Raw genomic sequence first — 18,154 nt, 5'->3', positions numbered from 1 at the left:
CAGTTCTGGGAGCTGTGAGTGTCATGAGGAAAAAATTTTACCTGATAGCTGAGGAGGGACCCTAAAGTCAGGAGAGTGCTGCAAAGGAAAAGGGAAGTACTAGATAGCAACTACAATTCCCAGCAGGTGCCACTTTGGTGGATGTGTTCAGTGCTCAGCATCATAGGCTTGGTGGCCAACTGAACCTATTTTTCCCCTAAAGTTTTCAACACAACCTCTTAATAAAAATCATTACCAAAATAGGTTTTGTGCTACAGAAGTCATTCTCCTCTCACCTTTCCTGAGAGAGTTGTTCTGTAAAGCCATTATTAAAACTTGGGAATTTGCTTTTTTAGAATAAAATAATTGTCATTTTTGGGGCCTGCCCAGTGGTGCAGCGGTTAAGTTTGCACGTTCCGCTTCGGTGGACCGGGGCTCACCAGTTCGGATCCCGGGTGCCGATATGGCATCACTCGGCAAGCCATGCTGTGGCAGGCGTCCCACTTATAAAGTAGAGGAAGATGGGCACGGATGTTAGCTCAGGACCAGTCTTCCTCAGGAAAAAGAGGAGGATTGGTGACAGATGTTAGCTCAGGGCTAATCTTCCTCAAAAAAAAAAAAATTGTCCTTTTTAAATTATAACTTTGTATAGATGATTCTTCTTTTTGGTGGAAATTTAAATTTTCTTTTCAGAGTGCATGTTCTGACCATGCCTTATGTATAAAAACTAGGTAAAGTGTGAATATGAGTACATCAATATTTGACCTACCGTGGAAGGTTGCTCAGTTTTACCTTGTGTTATTACTAATTCACATAAACACTATTAAAAAAAAAAAGGCAGCATTTAGGTCCTATGAGAACAGTGCCCAGTGCTCTGCCTGTCTGTGTAAATTGTATCAACTTACTTTCCTCTTACTAGTTTTTTTATTTCAGGCTGAAAGAATATTCTCAGAGGTTAGAAGGATTGAGAATTACAGAGTTGAAGGCATGGAGATCTACTCTACAACACTTTGGCATCTTCAAAAAGATGTTGCTCTTTCAGTTCTTTCAAAAGACTTAACAGACATGGATAAAAATTCACCAGAGGTATGTTAAGTGAAACACATTGTTTATATACTTATCTTTTGATCACCCTTACTAAATGGAGATAAACCAAATAATTCCAGTACCATTTATTGTCACTCACACTTAGTTTTACACACTTCCCTACAGGCAGGGACTCAGAGAAGAAGAGAAGGTCCTAGAATATATGGTGCAGATTCACATGTAAAAAAAAAATCACAAAGCAGATATTTCATTCAGGATTAATCAAGATTTAGATAGGTAAAAATTGGTGTCACGAGGGCTGGCCCTGTGGCCGAGTGGTTAACGTTCTGTGCACTCCACTTTGGCAGCCCAGGTTCGTGAGTTGGGGTCTTGGGCACAGACCTACTCCACTCATCAGCCATGCTATGGAGGCATCCCACATACAATATAGAGGAAGACAGGCACAGATATTAGCTCAGGGAGAATCTTCCTCACCAAAAAAAAAAATTGCTGTTTCCATAATCAGAGGTCATTAAGCAGAAATTATGTAGATTGACAAACGTGCTAATTTAAAGTAAAATAGTGATTTTAGTTGTCATTTTAAGACAAAGGCACAATTCATTTACATGCTTCAATCCTGTAAGTACTGTATTTCCGTACATCTCAAGAATATTTTGTAACATATTTAAACTTAGAATTAAAAATAATCAGTTTTCATTATTCCTGTTAGTTATGTTCTGTAGTCTCTGTGAACACTGAGTTAGCAAATACCGAACCATTGCTCTTAGGGGAAATAACACACACATCTCTCACACAGATTATAATGTTAAATCCTAAAATAACTCATCCTGATAGATTCTGTTTTCTTTGTTTTACACAATGGGAAATGAGGTTCAGAGTGTTAAGGAGACTTGCCTGAGGCTGCAGTACAAACAGGTGCTAGAGTTGGAATTCAAACTCTGTCCAACTGGCCCCATAGCAGGAGCTTTTTGTACGACACTACACTGCCCCTCTGTGGTCTCCATCCTCTCAAACAAGGCAGAGAGTCGCCTTTTTCGACCTCAACTGAGAATATGCCTATTGGATAACTCATATATTGGGTCCACCAATGACCACTAAAGCACTCCAAGTTTGTTTTTTTTTTTTCTTTTAAAGATTTTATTTTTCCTTTTTCTCCCAAAGCCTCCCGGTACACAGTTGTGTATTTCTAGTTGTGGGTCCTTCTAGTTGTGGCATGTGGGATGCCGCCTCAGCATGGCTTGACAAACGATGCCATGTCCGCGCCCAGGATTTGAACTGGCGAAACTCTGGGCCGACGAAGCAGAGCATGCGAACTTAAGCACTTGGTCACGGGGCCAGCCCCAGCACTCCAAGTATTGATTTTGGTTTTATAAATAAATTTTAGCAAGTAGACAAATTCGCAAATGTGGAATCCGTGAATAATGAGGATCAGCCATATCTATTAAAACTCTTCAGTTTTTGTCTCTCTGTTCTAAGTGATCTGAGTCTTGATTTTAGTCAGAGATTTGGTTTTGTTAGAAAAATTAAAACAAAATTTTAATTGTGCATTTGGTTTTTGTTTCCATTTTTTTTAAAGGCCTGGTGTGCTGCAGGGAACTGTTTCAGTTTGCAACGGGAACATGATATTGCAATTAAATTCTTCCAGAGAGCTATCCAGGTTGATCCAAATTATGCTTATGCCTATACTCTGTTAGGGCATGAGTTTGTATTAACTGAAGAATTAGACAAAGCATTGGCTTGTTTTCGAAATGCTATCAGAGTCAATCCTAGACATTATAATGCATGGTAAGTGCTAATGAAGTGCGAAGACAATGTCTTATTGATGGGGCTGATAGTAATTTTTCTTGTTAGTTATCTCTATTGTCATGAATTTGGTTACTCAAGAATGGTACATACTGGTTGATAACTTCTAACCAAAATGTTTTTTATGTGAAATTGACAGATTTAACAAACTCTTAAATTAACTAATCATGAAACAATATCAGATCCTCATACTCAACAGTTTCAGCCTTTTATTCTACCAAACTTTTGCAAATAGTTGGTTTTGTTACTTGATTTATTACTTTTTCTTAGAACACTAAAATGGTGATTAGGATAGAAAGTGGAGAGCAATAGTATAATTTACCTATTGGATAATGGAAAATAAACATTGAAAACTATCCACTAGTTGTTACTTTTTGGCAGTGTTCTGGTTTATTAAGTACTGGTTTTAATTTATTAAACTTATTAAGAACTCAGTGTTCCAGTTTATTAAGTAATGTCTTTATTTAGGAAGTTACTATCTGGCTCATATTGTTATCAAACAAAGAAGACATGGAAAAGTTTGTTCTTATTTCTACTTCAGCACTATATCTGCTGCTGACATTTTATTGTATTTTTCTCAAGTAACTTAAAAGTTTCAATATCAAGAAGTGTAATTCTGATAACATAACTCTATGGTAGTTTTTATATCAGACGTGATTTTTTTTTATCTTTTGGGTTAATCATTATAATTGAATTTTATCATATTTGCTGATTGATAATAGAATCAATTCTATTATTGAAGCACTACATTACTAAAATATATTTTTTGATTTGTGTGTATATGTTTTTTAGTGGATTATGTCTCATTTCTAAGTAGATGCATTGCCTGAAAGATGGCCTGATAGGTAGGTGCTAGCTTCTGCTGACGTATTAAACAGTCAGCATTGCCAACACTTCCTTCTCTTCGCATAAATAGAAAGTTCTCTGTAACATTTCAAGAACTCAGTTCTTAGGAGGACTTATGTTGTTTTTTAAATGTATGATGTCTGTTCTGCCATATTGCAATAGTTGCATTCTTTAAAAAGCTTACCATATCAAAAATTATGTTATAAAAATAATTGTTGGAGAAGGGGAGGAATATTCAGATTGGCAAGGTTTTACTGAGAAGAATTCAATATTGAGGTATTTAGGTAACTTTAAGTATCTAACTAAACACTAAGTAAATTGATTGTTCCAACTCCAAAGTAGATAGTCTTTCTTGTGTTATCCCTGCCTGCACCATTATTAGCACAGAGCTTTTTATACTTTTTCTTCACCTCTAACACCATTATAATGATAAACAAAGCCACTCAAATAAAGCAGATAGATTTTCTTATTCATTTTGTGCTTATTTCTATCGTCGTTATCTAGGTATAGTCAAGAGAGGCCTCCTTAATGTAAGTCAGTCACACTATACTCACTTGATGTTTTGAAAATTTGGGAGAAATACCTGTGTATCAACTTAATATACATTACATAGCCTTTAAAATTGTATGATTTTGAAGTCTATTTGAAGCCTTTAAAAAGTATAATTTTGAAGTCTATAGGTTTTGCAGTCTATAGAGGCATATTTTTCATACAGTAAGTGGGGAAGGAGGAAGTGGAACATAATATGCATGCTGTAATTGTGATGCTATAAAATATCTATGCATTTGGACAAAGAATATGGAAACAGCATTGTTAGGAGTTTAGAGTTTAAAATCATGAAGGAAGGATCTGGTTAGAATCCTTAAACAACTGTATAACTTCGGGCAAGTTGTTTAACTTCCCTAAGCCTCAGTTTCCTTATCTGAAAATGTAAATGATAATGGTACCTATCTCCTTGGCTCCTCCTAGGATTAAATGAGGTAATTGACATAAAGAGTTTAACAAAATTATTGGCACACGTATAATAACCACTCAGTAAAAATTAGCTCTTAAATCTAGATTATGGTGGTGGGTTTAACAGTGTACTTTGTTTTTTCCTCCTTTGTCATAATTTTATTTGATTGATTTGATTTATTGTTTTTATTTGTAAAAGTGGCTTGTCTAAAATACTGTGGTTATTTTTTTCATGACTAATAGTTTTTGCCCCCTAAAGACCACCAGTATTTTTCTGCTGGTTTTTTAAAATGTCCGGTTCCATACGTATCCTTTTATTAGTTGAACTAAATTAGCAGTCGAAAGTTCACATCCCTAAAGTTATACTTTATTTATCCTTTCAGGTATGGTTTAGGAATGATTTATTACAAGCAAGAAAAATTCAGCCTTGCAGAAATGCATTTCCAGAAAGCACTGGATATCAACCCTCAAAGTTCAGTTTTACTTTGCCACATTGGAGTAGTAAGTAGCTTTCTAAACATTGATCATTTAATCTCTTTTTTGAAATGTGTTTGTTATTGGCTTAATTGCTATAATGAAAATTAGAGCTTTTGTTTATTGTTGTTATTCTTTTTTTTTTTAAAGATTTTATTTTTTCCTTTTTCTCCCCAAAGCCCCCCGGTACATAGTTGTATATGCTTCGTTGTGGGTCCTTCTAGTTGTGGCATGTGGGACGCTGCCTCAGCGTGGTTTGATGAGCAGTGCCATGTCCACACCCAGGATTCGAACCAATGAAACACTGGGCTGCCTGCAGCGGAGCGCATGAACTTAACCACTCGGCCACGGGGCCAGCCCCTATTGTTGTTATTCTTCAAAAAATATCCTGGATTCTTTTACAGCCAAAAATATCACCTTTTTGCTTGACAAAAAGAGAAATCACTGGCGTCTCCTCATCCCTTGAGCAAGTCACTTAATTTCTCTGAGCTTCTGTTTTATGAATGACAAAAAATACCACCTTGTTTACCTCAGAGGGTTGTTAGAAGACTCACATAAGATACTTCATATTTTCGAAATCACTTTTCCATGTTAATGTTTAGCTCCTTAAATTAAGTAATTAATATTTCAAGACAAATGGTTCTCTGTTTAAGCTTCTGAATGATATAGGTGTGTCAGAACTAATTAAAATTCTTATAAGGAGCACATTTATGTTTATATTTTTTAAATGTATCTGATAATAGGTTGTACTTTGATAGGAGAAAAGGTAAGTTTGCTTTTCAAAACCTTTTATTTGTTAGTTACTCTGAAGCATGGTACTTTTAAGTTCTTGTTCCTGCTCTCCCACCCCTCTCTCCTCCTCTCTCTTTCTCTCCCCTGCCCCTTTTTCTTTCTTTCAGCAAGTTTAGCGATTGTGGAAACGGGCATACAAGGAAGTTATGTTAGTTTGGAATTTCACTGTTCGTTTTGGGGGAAGCATTCTAGTTCTTTATAATTTTCTTTTATAGTTAGGTACTCTGCAAAAAATATAGAGAAAGCATATGTACTTAAATTTTTTTTCATCACTTTACTTAAGTAAATCAATCTTAAGTATCTCTTGATACCTTTTAGTGAAGTTGGTCATTTTTTAAAATAGGCTTTCTTCTAAAGTTATTGTGGAACAGATGGTTTTAAAATTTTGAGTGGTTTATTTGGAGTTTTCAGATAAGAGAGTATGCTTTTCTCTGTTAGGGAGCTAGTAGTTAGGATTTCGGTCCTGTGGGCAGACTATTTGGCCACATGTAGTAATAACCTGCAGAGATCATTGCATAGATGAATTTAGCTACCAGATGTTTGCAGTACCTACTCTCACGTTCTTGTTAGTGACATTTGTTTAAAGTTCCACAGCCACATACATTTACTCCACTTTATTTATTTTTTTTTTTTGAGGAAGATTAGCCCTGAGCTAACTGCTGTGAATCTTCCTCTGTTTGCTGAGGAGGACTGGCCCTGAGCTAACATCCATGCCCATCTTCCTCTACTTTATATGTGGGACACCTACCACAGCATGGCTGGCCAAGCAGTGCCATGTCCGCACCCGGGATCTGAACTGGCGAACCCCAGGCTGCCAAAGTGGAACGTGAGAACTTAACCGCTGAGCCACCAGCCGGCCCCTACTCCACTTTATTTTTAACATATAATTCGTCCAAGGAGGAACACAGCAGAACATGAGTACATACACGAGAATGAGTAGTGAGGCTTGGGGTATTTTTTTTTTATTTTAAGTTATTTAAATTATTTACTTCTCAGTATTACAGATCAAGGGTTTTCAAATTTGTAAAGCAGAATTATTATTTTTAAAGTAAATTACTAAAATAGGTAAAAGTCTAGTTGTTCTGAGTGAAATAGGGTTGGTAAAGGTTTAGAGCCAAATTCTCTAGGGGTTCTTTGGACAATTTTGAAAAGACTAATATTTAGAGGACCATAATAAAACTGTTGAAATGTGAGTATCATCTAGTTAAACAGTGGCGATTTTCTTGTGAAGAGAAAACCAAGATTTTTCTTGTCTTTTAGACTTAAAGATAACTGAATACCTCTCAGAAGATAGAATCTTGATTATCATTATGGGTACATAATGGTGGATTGGGCGCTAGAGGACTTAGGTTCTGATCCTAGAGCAAGTTATGTAACATCTCTGGACTTCGGTATTCTCATCTTTAACTCTCTTCAACTAGAATTGGAAGAGATTTTAGAGATAGTTTGGTAAATCAATTACTAAGTCCACTTAACCCAATGGACCATCCAATTCAACCATACAACCTTATCTCTAGTAGTTTTATTATCTTTATGTTGGTTTTGAATCACATTATTTGGTTCTCACTTTTCTTTATAAATATCAAAAGGAAACATTAATAGGATCTTTATTTCTTATAGGTTCAGCATGCACTGAAAAAATCTGAGAAGGCTTTGGATACCCTAAACAAAGCCATTGTTATTGATCCCAAGAACCCTCTATGCAAATTTCACAGAGCCTCAGTTTTATTTGCAAATGAAAAATATAAGGTAAGATATATATCTTAATAGTGTTCGGCACTGTATTAGCTTAAGTTTTGCCCCTTTTTTTAATAAACCAAAAGTTATTTATACTTGAATTTTTATTTCAAATAGTTCATTTTCCCCATTTTCAAAAGCTATTTCATTTTCTTTTATGATTTTATTTCTTCATGAAATACTCATAGGAAGGATGGGTGTGTGGATATTTAGGAATATGTGGTTATCCCTTGTAAAGATTCTGTATATGGAAACAGTTTTTCCGTCCTCTTAGAACCAAAATATGTGAACAGGTGACAAATGAATGTGTGTGCATTATTCGACAAATATTTATTGAGTACCTATTACATGTCAGGCACTAAGTATATAGTAGCAAGCAAATCAACCACATTTCCTGCCTTTGAGGAGCTTACTATCTAGTACCCTTACAGAGGGAAGACAGACAGTAAGCAAATAAGCAAAAAACAATACATGTTGAGTTATAAAGGAAAAGTATAGGGAGTTATGAGAGCTTATATCAAGGAGACTACGTCTAGTCTGATGTGTTTCTTTCTTTACCTCTCACTCTGTTTTTTGAATTATGGATCTGTAGCCTGAAAAAAAGTATTGAGGAAAGAAGATAAAGAAAATTGAGAAAGAGAAAAAGAGGCTAAAGGGACGTGAGATTTTTATGATCATCTACTCAATCATAAACCATGAATCCAAAGTTTTGATTTAAAGTTCAGGTTACTTTTTTAATAAATTCAGGCTCTTCTTACTAAAAGGAGTAAAAAGTTACCGAAAAATACCCAAAATTTAAGTGCAGAGAAAAATTTGGGCCAAATGTTCCATTTTGATAGATTCTTTCCCTAGAAATCTTTTCTTCCAGTACACATTGAAATTTGCTGAAATTGAAAAATACAAAAACAATGATAAGGTCTTAACTATTTTCAGGGCTAATAAAGACATATAAAAGGATCAAATGTATAATTTATTCAATAATTGTCATCTAGTCAGTAATTCCTCTAGTCTTACTGTATTTTTCTTTATGAAGAAGTAGATGTCTAGGATCAAATGTATAATTTATTCAATAATTGTCATCTAGTCAGTAATTCCTCTAGTCTTACTGTATTTTTCTTTATGAAGAAGTAGATGTCTAGTCCTACTGTTTTTGTCCTTTTAAAAAAGCCTCTTTTAAATCTAACAAACATTTTTCAACTTTTAACTTGCTGTTTGAGGTACTGTAATTATAACTCACTGTTTGTTTTTATGTTTTTGCTTCATTGATGTGTGGTCAGGTTCATCAGTTGAAGGATTTTATTCAATTTAGTATTCTTAAAGCCATTTTAATGCCAACACACTTACCACGTATGCCATATAAATCAGCCCTGTACTTGCTTCAAGAAGCCTAAGTTCTAATCTGACCTGTTGTTCAAGCTGTATTGTTATAGCCGTTTTTGAGTACCAGTTTGGGAGCTGGCTAAATTATAAGGCCTACTTTGATGCATGGATTCGATATAGATATATCCAATATGTCTATATTAAAATAATATAAAAAGGAGCATAAGGAAAATTTACTGGTTGCTTCTGAAATGTCTTGACTCCAAAATGAAAATCAAATGGTATTAGAGGGCTACATCAACCTCTCTGTGGCAAAAACATTGCTAGACACCACCCTATTTAATGTTTGTGTTGATATCTAATCATGTAGGTCTTGAGTCTTTTGGGACAAAAATGAGAACTCTGATGCTATGTTAGACACTATTTCTCAATGAGTCTTTGTAAGTAGATTATCAGAGGGAGGAGGAGGCATGATAGATGTATGAAATTTTGATGACAATTACAACATCCTCTCCTAGAAAGGAAACATATCAATTCTGAACTGTGTGTGGAATAGCAGTAGAGAAGGGTTGGGGTGCATCATCCTGATTAAGATTTCTTTAAAGCATTGGTTCTCAGAGTATGTTCTGGGAATTTCTGTGGGGTCCCCAAAAATCCTTTTAAGAAGTCCACACGGTCAAAACTACTTTCATAATAATATTTAAATGTTATTTGCCTTTTTCACTCTCATTCTCTCTCGAATGTACAGTGGAATTTTCTGGAAGCTACATGACTTTATCATAACAGATTGAATGTAGAAGCAGATAAGAGAATCCAGCTGTCTTCTGTTAACCAGATATTTGCAAAAATGTTAAGCAGTGCCACTCTTCTCACTGACTTATTATTGTTCTGAAAAAGTTATTTTTCATTAAAAAAACATTATCTATGTTAACATGTAATGAGTTTATTGTTATTTTAAACTTTTCAAGTTTTGATTTTTGATATTGTAAGTATTGATAGCTATACTCCACATTAACAAAAACTCTTTGGGTTCCTCAATAAGCTTTAAGAATGTAAAGAGGTCCGGAGAACAAAAAGCATGAGATCTGCTGCTTTGCGGTGTTGAAATCAGCATCAAGCTTCTTCATTGTGATACAGGCTTCGTCAGTCCTTCTCAGTAATGTTCTTGAATAGTTTTAAGTAACTAACATCCATGACCACAGACTCTCATTTTGCTACTCTATTCCATAAATATTTTACAATCGGTAACACTATGGATGGAAAAAAGAACAGTCTACCTCATAGAATTATCATACGTAATAAATCTTCCATTCCCTGACAGGCAGGTGTGACTGTCACACTCATTCAGCCTAGTAGTCCTTCGAGTTTATTTCTCTTGGGTTCCCAGCAGTTAGGAAGAGGGTGAAGTGTTAAGGATGCATCGGAGCCCCTACATGCTTGTGTAAAAAGCATCGCATTTTATTTAAACAAATAACACTGCCCACAAAAGTGTGTGTGTGTTGCCTTCAGTCTTCTTTTTTATTCCTCTTTCATTATAGAAAATTTCAAACACCATATAATATGATGAGAATCCCTGTGAACCTACCACCCAGCTGCTTTCACCCTACTTCCCATGAAAAGATTCTAGATAAATCTTTTATTTTAGGTAATGCCAATAAAAATTTTACAAAAGCCAAGAAATTACATTTAGCTTTAGGTTAAGGGGGGAAAATGTATTAAACTTTTTTGGAACTGTGAAATAGAACTATAATAGTTCCTTGTTCTTTATACCCTTTTTAGAGAAATAAAACTAAAGTCTTATACCAATAGATGAAGAAAGAAATTCCCTAATGTTACCTAAATTTCATAGTCTTGTGATACTTTACTAGCCCACTATCTTTGATCATTGCTTTATTCTTTATATCTTTGTGGGGGTTTTTTTATGAAGATAATATGCTTGTTACCAAAAAATCCAAATAATATAAAAGTACAAAAAATATAAAGTTGAATGTGCCTCATAAATTCACCCTCCAGGGAGGAGCACTATTCACAGCTCAGATCATACTTCTCTAGATCTTTGTCTCATTATTTGTATACTTTTGAATTGTTCCTAACACAGTAGGCTTATGCTATAGTGGCTGGCAGAATAATGGCCCCTCAAGAATACCCATGCCCTGATCCTGGGTGCCTGTGAGTGTGTTACCTTACATGGCGAAAGAGACTTTGCGGATGTGATTAAGGCTAAGGACCGTGGGTTGCCGAGGGCACCCGGATTATTCATGTCGGCCCAGTTTAACAACATAAATCCTTAAAATTGGAGGATCTTTCCCAGCTGTAGTTGAAACCAGCATGAGAGGGACTCAGCCTGCCTTTGCTGTCTTTGAATACAGAGAGAGGAGGCTACAAGGCCGAGGAATTCAGGCAGCCTCTAGATGCTGAGAAAGGCAGGGAAACAGATTCCCTCCAGAAAGGAAGGCAACCGTGCCAACACCTTGATTTTAGCCCAGTGAGACTCGTGTTGGACTTCTAACCTATAGAGCTATAAGATAAAAAGGTTGTCTTGTTTTAAGCCATCAAATTTGTGGTAATTTGTTATGACAGCAAAAGAAAACTAATACAACTACACATACTGTTTTACAACTTGCTGTCTTCACTTAGCACTCATATGAATAGATACTTGGTGTTTATCTTTTTTTTAACCTAACTTACCTTGGATTTTGTTTTACTACAAACAAGAAAACAAAAAGTAGATAACCTCTGTGGACATTAAGGGGAATAAAGTATAATATTTATAAGGTTAGAAAATTCAGATAGTAGAGAAAGCTACCAAGTGAAAAATAGGAGCCTCCCCCGTCCCCTCAGTCATCTCCTCCCCAAAGCTTAAACCATTCTTCCCTTGTTTAGGGGCATGTATATATTGATTTCTTCCTGGAAAAAAAAATTCATGCATATGCCCACATAATCTATGTATAAAATATTTATGTGAATACCAACGTAACTGTATTTGTTTGTGTGTGGTATGTATGCTTTGTTACAAAAGAAATAGCACTGTACATGCTCTTTTGTATCTTGCTTTTGCTTTTTTTTTCTTTAAACATACAATTGCACACCTACAGATCTAGTGTTCCATAGAGGATGGACCATAATTTATTTAACTAGGCTATGATTCGACATACCTTGATTGCCTTTAGTGTTTTGCAATAGCATGGTGGGTTGAATGTTCTTATAAATATGACTTAGTGAACTTTTTTGAGTATATCCTTGGGATAAATTCCTAGCAATAGGATGGCTGAATCAATGCTTAAATGCAGTTTTTGACTTAATAGATATTGCTAGATTGTCCTCACAAACAGGTTGCATCAATTTACAGTTCCAGTCTCAGTTATGAGAATATCAGATTCTCCTCACTCATGGTAACTTTATGTAACATCAAATTATTTTTATTTTTGTCCATTTGCTAGGTGAAAAATGGATAGTACCTCATTTGGGGAGCCAATTTTATTTTTAACCTTCATATCTTTCCTTTAAATACAAATCTAATTCTCTATCTTTCTTCTCAGTCTCCCTAACCCTTTAGCAATGGTCAAAAGATTACTAGATAGTTTTAATGCAATTCACAGGGTGAAATTTTAGGCTCCTCATCATTAGTTAAAATGGCAGGTTGGTTTTCAAAGCTGTAGTGCTCACATCATGGCAGAAGCCTATTAACAGAACTTTGGAATTGTTTTGTTCTACAGCTAGTCTTCAAAACACTTTCACACACAGTGTGATGGAGTATTGTTATTTTAAATAAAATTGTGACAAGAGTTGTCACCATCTGCATGTGTATGTTTTCAATGTACTCTGGTGAATTCCTGCCGTTTCTTAGCTCATAAGTATTTTTCATGCATTTTATTTTCACAACAACAGGAATTAATGCAATAAGGAAGTACATTGATTAAGTTCTAATAAGCTTTAGTTAAGATGCTTTGGAAAATGAAATAAAAACACGTGCTTAGTCAAAACTTGGTAAAATTTTCCTACTCTGTTTTTCTTTGCTTTTTTCAGTCTGCTTTACAAGAACTTGAAGAATTGAAACAAATTGTTCCCAAAGAATCCCTCGTTTACTTCTTAATAGGAAAGGTAAAGATTGGGGCCTTGGTCCTAACCTGACTTGCATAACAAATATTAACTTATAAAGAATAAATATAATACTTATTGTGCAACATCTATTGAGCAAATTCAACTAGAGTGCTGAATTAAATGCTCTGGGAATGAAGAGTGGATTTAGTTTTAACATTTAAGAAGATAACCTAATGAAGGAGCAGGAAAACCCCCCATAATCCTAACCTAGCTGTGATTTTGGAAGTATATTAGCACTTGCAACCAATGGCCAGTAATGAATTCATAACTGAGACTACGTCTTAGAAAGCCCTTAGCTTCCAATTATCAATAAAATACTTAGATATCCCCCTAAAGAAGAAAATGAATGGCACTGTGTTGTCTTAATTAGAAGAAATGGCTTCCAAGAAGATTTCCAGGGCCAGATTGGTCAGGACTTGAAAGACTGGGCCCCAGATGCCAGTTGGTTAAGGTAGCAGGGAACGGTGGACAGATGTTGAGAGTTGATATAACTCCATTTAAAATCTGTATAAGTGAATGCTAATCAAGCAGCTTATAGTCCATTTCTTCCCGTTGTCATCGTTCCAGTCAGAGTGTGATTTATTGAAAGCTCACTATGTGAGAGAGGCAAGGAATTCTGAAAATACTATCTGAATATATTAAAAGGGACTCAAAAGTTGGTATGAGTTCTTCTATAGGATGACAATGTCCTACTCATCAGAATGGATTTCTAGCACATAAATCAGGAGCCTAATTTAAACTGTAAATGTTTAAGATTTTATAGTTGAAGCTCACAACTTAATGAAAAATGTAGTGCTGCTGTTTATTTTTAGGTTTACAAGAAGTTAGGTCAAACGCACCTCGCCCTGATGAATTTCTCTTGGGCTATGGATTTAGATCCTAAAGGAGCCAATAACCAGATTAAAGAGGCAATTGATAAACGCTACCTTCCAGATGATGAGGAGCCAATAACCCAAGAAGAACAGATCAGTGAGTATTATTCACGTGAATTAGGTTTACTTGTGGTTACTCAAACCAGAGAGCTAGTGAAACACCGCATCAGACTTAGATGGAACAGATATTTCTTTGTGACACAGAATAAACACGGAAATTTTTTTGAGTATCTAGAAAGCTACCTTGTGCATAAGGTTTTGTGCGCTGCACTTTATGTTCTTTTTTTAACCATGGTATATGCTTTATACTAAATGCAGTTTTAGGAAGCCTGATCAGGGTGATATAACAAAGTGCTGATGGAGTCAGGTAACTAGTCTCAGTTCTGGATCTGCTTTGCTGTGTGACTGTGACAAATCCATTGCTGATTTTTACCTGTGCCTCAATTTAGGTTTGAATGTGTAACTATTCCCTGTCCTATCTGCTTCACAGGAATGTAGTAGGGGGAAAAGGGTAGATGTGACAGTATGCTAAGTGAATGAATAATAAATTTGTGCACATTTTAAAGTATTGACAGATCTGTAGTAGTGGATATTTAAATTCTGAGTAGTTCCGGCAAATCCAAAATCCAAAAATGTAGCTAATATATATATTGAGAGATCAAGAAAGGAGAGAACAAAGAATTATAAGTTTAAGGCAGTAAATACTCTACCCCTAAATTGCGTGTGTCTTAAAATAACTAGTGAGAACCAAGACTTAAAGGATCAATATTTTTTAATAAGAGAATTGAGAAACTTCTGATAAGATAAACTAAGATGGCTCTGGCTTTGTTCCAGAAAGCTTGGTGAAATTATAATTCCTATAATCCCAATAACCGTTTTTAAACTGAAGGTTATATTCTGTATTTTTCTGGACTAGCAAGGATTATCCCCAAAGTAGGGTCAACAATTGGAGGGAATATCAGTCTTTTTTTAATGTCTGAGAGAACTAGTGTTAATTCCTAGCATAAGAATAAGGAATTCATTAGGGAGAGGCAGTTTTAGTAGTTAAAACTCTTAAAGGTTAAATGCAATAAACTAATCTTCTCAGACATGCTGTAAAATAAGAAACTTGAATTGCATTTAATTGAAGGATATCAGAACTTTTAAGGGTCTTTATTTAAGGTCTCATCTCTCTGAATATAATAGTTTTCCTTACTTGTTTTCATGAACCAACAAGAAATATTTGTCAGACACCTTATTGTAGGCTTTTGTTTTATTTTTAAAGTGGGAACAGATGAATCCCAGGAGAGCAGCATGACAGATGCGGATGACACACAACTTCATGCAGCTGAAAGTGATGAATTTTAACTTCTGGAAATCAGACTTTTGCAACTGGATGTGTGACTAGTGCTGACATGTTTCTTGTCCTTCCATATACTGAGTCTTCACTCTTGAGCCGGCATTGTCATCATCCATCACTTATACCATGAGTGTGCCACTTTCATTGGACCCTGACTGTACACAAAATGAAAGGCAGTGCAATATTTAGCTGCTAACAAGACTGGCTCTTTCACCAGTACGAATGACAATTTAGGGGGGTAGGGTGGGAACCTTTCTTTTCTTTTTTTTCTTTAATCTACCTTTGTTGGAAAGCTATCATGGAAGGAAGAGTTATGTTTTATCTTGAAGGAACCATTAGATATGGAAAATAGTGATAAACCAGAATTTCTTGGTTATTTTTCTAAAAATTTGTTTTTATTTGGTTCTGTTCCTGATAAACAGAGTGACCTTCATTTCTAGGTTCTTCAAGAATGGTGTTAGCAAGTGCCAGATGGAACAATAAAAGACATTGCCTATAACAGAGTAACTTGATTGCCAAGGAATGTAAATTACCTTAAACTTGCAGTATCTCCCATAAACAAATGTGATGGGCATATTGGGACTCATGTGTAGGAATCAAATATTCCTCCATACAATGTACACTTCTTCTTGGCAAGAATGCTTTAATGTCTAACCAAGAATTTTAATTTATTCATCTTGCTTCAGAGTGTTGATCATTGTTGTCTTGGTATTGCAAACTTTAAAGTTGGTCCTTACCATATTGCCTCTTCTCTTTGAGCTCTTTGGGATCACCTTTAACATTCAGAGACGATAGAGTGGTTGCTGACTGAAAAGTCAAAACAAGGCCCTTAACGACCATTTAAGTTCACCGTAAGAATCAAAATGAGAACACTAAAGTGGAGAGACTTTAAGAGATCATGATAGTGAAAGCCTTAATACAATCAGAATTGTACCATAACCTTGAATCTTATTTGTTCAAGACAGTATCTCTGACTTTTCTAAGTGTTTAAGCAGAAGCAAGAATGTGTAGTTACCTATGGTTGGGGTCATTTCCATTCCTTTTGGCTCTCTGCTTCAAATTATTTTCAGTAGTGTGAGTCACCAAAACGTTTACTAAGAGTGATTGGGTTTAGGATATTGGAAATTTTTAGCTGCAAAAAACCCCCGTTCTTATGAAGGAGATCAGTTTTCTCCTGAATTTGTCATAATACAGGTTGGTGTCTTTGGGGAATGGCCATAATTTTAAAGATCTAATTATGCATAATAAAATGAGAATGATTGGAATTCCACAGTAACAGATTTAGTCTTAAATTGTGTATCTCCTGTATTGTAATGAAATTTTACAGAAACTTTAGTTCACATTTTATTAAGTGCCAGTATCAGAATATAACAAATTATAGTTTCTTATGAATGACAGGCCTACAGTTATTATTTTGGATTATTTGATGAAGGACAAACTTATCTACTGGTTACCTGGTTACATGTATTTGTTAGTCAAGCTGTGAAAATAAGGTGGATTACATAAGATGTGAAAAAAATTTTAGCCTATAGATTCAGCAATTTTCTATCATTTACTGTTAATCTGCTCATTTGAATGTGGATTAGATACCATTATAAATTAATTCAAGTCAGAGTCTTAGATTAGGTATTGGGTGCCAGAGAGGTCTTTAACAAAATTTCCTGCCTAAATCTATGTATATATGCTGCCTAAAAAAATAATTTATAAGAAAAAGGAAAGATTGGGAGTAAATGAATATCATTAAGAATTCCCAAAGCTAGCACTTAGATTCTAACTAATCCCATTTTATTATCCATTAGTTCTATAATATTTAATTTTATATTCTTTTATTTTTTAATTGGCAAATCATAAGTTGGCTGTGTAACAGTATCAAATATAGAGTTTCATACAAAGCTTCAACCTGAGCTCTATGTTACAGAGCCTGGAGAATGCTAAGTTCAGAACATAATTTGCTGATGTATAGTTAGTTACCTTTTTGTAGTAGGAATTTATGTTCTGTGCCAGAGGTGAGAGTCTTTCTGGTACTAATTCTGAGACCAAGGATAAAAGGGTAGTTGTGGAAGGCACACCATGGCAGTGGCTGGCTGAGGGCCACTCAGCCCAAGCTTGGCCTTAGTTCATTTTTCCTCACACCTACTTTCAAAGTCATTTAGGTGTTTGAAGCCTTATTTCCCACCTAGTAACTGTTTCTGGCTTTCTTTTTTCTTTTTCTTTTTTTTTTCTCTGCATAGAATGGGGATCAAATAACCAGAAGAGAACATGCATTTTGATCAAGCAAAATATTTGCGTCAAATTTCACAAGTTACTTTGAAGGAAATTAAAAATACTAAATACTTTGACGTTTTTTTCTCTTTAAGCTTTTTACACAAATATACATATATATATATATATATACACACACACACTTTTGTTCAGAAGTTATGTTGTGGCATTGGTTATTTTCTTCCCCTTGGAAATGGTTCTTAAGTCTGGGATTTTAGGAGGTTGGAAATATTTTTTCCAGAGAACAATGGTACTCAAAATAATGAAAGGTGGTCCCTTCTTTTTCTGTATTTCATTACTTTAAAGTTTTTATTTTTTCTAAGAACTGCAAGTAACATTTGAACCATGCTGCTGTTGTACCTTAAACAAAAACTCAGTGATAACCAGTATTTAGTCTATTAAAAATGTTCTTTTTGAAGAAAAAAGTTTGGAAGTCTCTGATTAGCCAGAGTATAGTATGGGTCTTCACTGAGAAATATGGTGACCCGTTTTCTTTGTGAAAACCTGGGAAAATGCAAGTGTGGGTGTGATGTGTGTGTTCTATTTGCATTGAAACAATGTAATTTTTTGTCTTCTTTTTGCTTTTCCTGACTTATTTCAGAAATTGTACAGTCTTGGGGGGGATCTT

General features: G+C 35.0%; 1 protein-coding gene across 13 annotated transcripts in view; it reads left to right on the top strand.

Annotated features, from left to right (window-relative positions):
• CDC27 (cell division cycle 27) overlaps positions 1-17,951 on the top strand; it is a 67,392-nt gene extending 49,441 nt beyond the window's left edge. For 9 of the 13 annotated variants that reach the window (XM_070483423.1, XM_070483422.1, XM_070483425.1 and 6 more), the window contains 7 exons: positions 913-1,065; positions 2,603-2,811; positions 5,013-5,130; positions 7,516-7,644; positions 12,979-13,053; positions 13,866-14,022; positions 15,190-17,951. In XM_070483423.1, the coding sequence (XP_070339524.1) occupies positions 913-1,065; positions 2,603-2,811; positions 5,013-5,130; positions 7,516-7,644; positions 12,979-13,053; positions 13,866-14,022; positions 15,190-15,272 (924 nt within the window). In that variant the 3' untranslated portion in view covers positions 15,273-17,951. Of the gene's footprint in view, positions 1-912; positions 1,066-2,602; positions 2,812-5,012; positions 5,131-7,515; positions 7,645-12,978; positions 13,054-13,846; positions 14,023-15,189 lie in introns of all 13 variants that reach the window. The other 4 variants (XM_070483428.1, XM_070483430.1, XM_070483429.1 and 1 more) reach the window with 2 other exon arrangements.
• The last annotated feature ends 203 nt before the right edge of the window (positions 17,952-18,154 follow it).

Source organism: Equus asinus, chromosome 13, assembly GCF_041296235.1.
Source record: "Equus asinus isolate D_3611 breed Donkey chromosome 13, EquAss-T2T_v2, whole genome shotgun sequence".
In the NCBI taxonomy this organism is placed as follows: Eukaryota; Metazoa; Chordata; class Mammalia; order Perissodactyla; family Equidae; genus Equus; species Equus asinus.
Note: the sequence above shows the minus strand (reverse complement) of the source record. Positions and strands in the feature narration are given on the sequence as shown.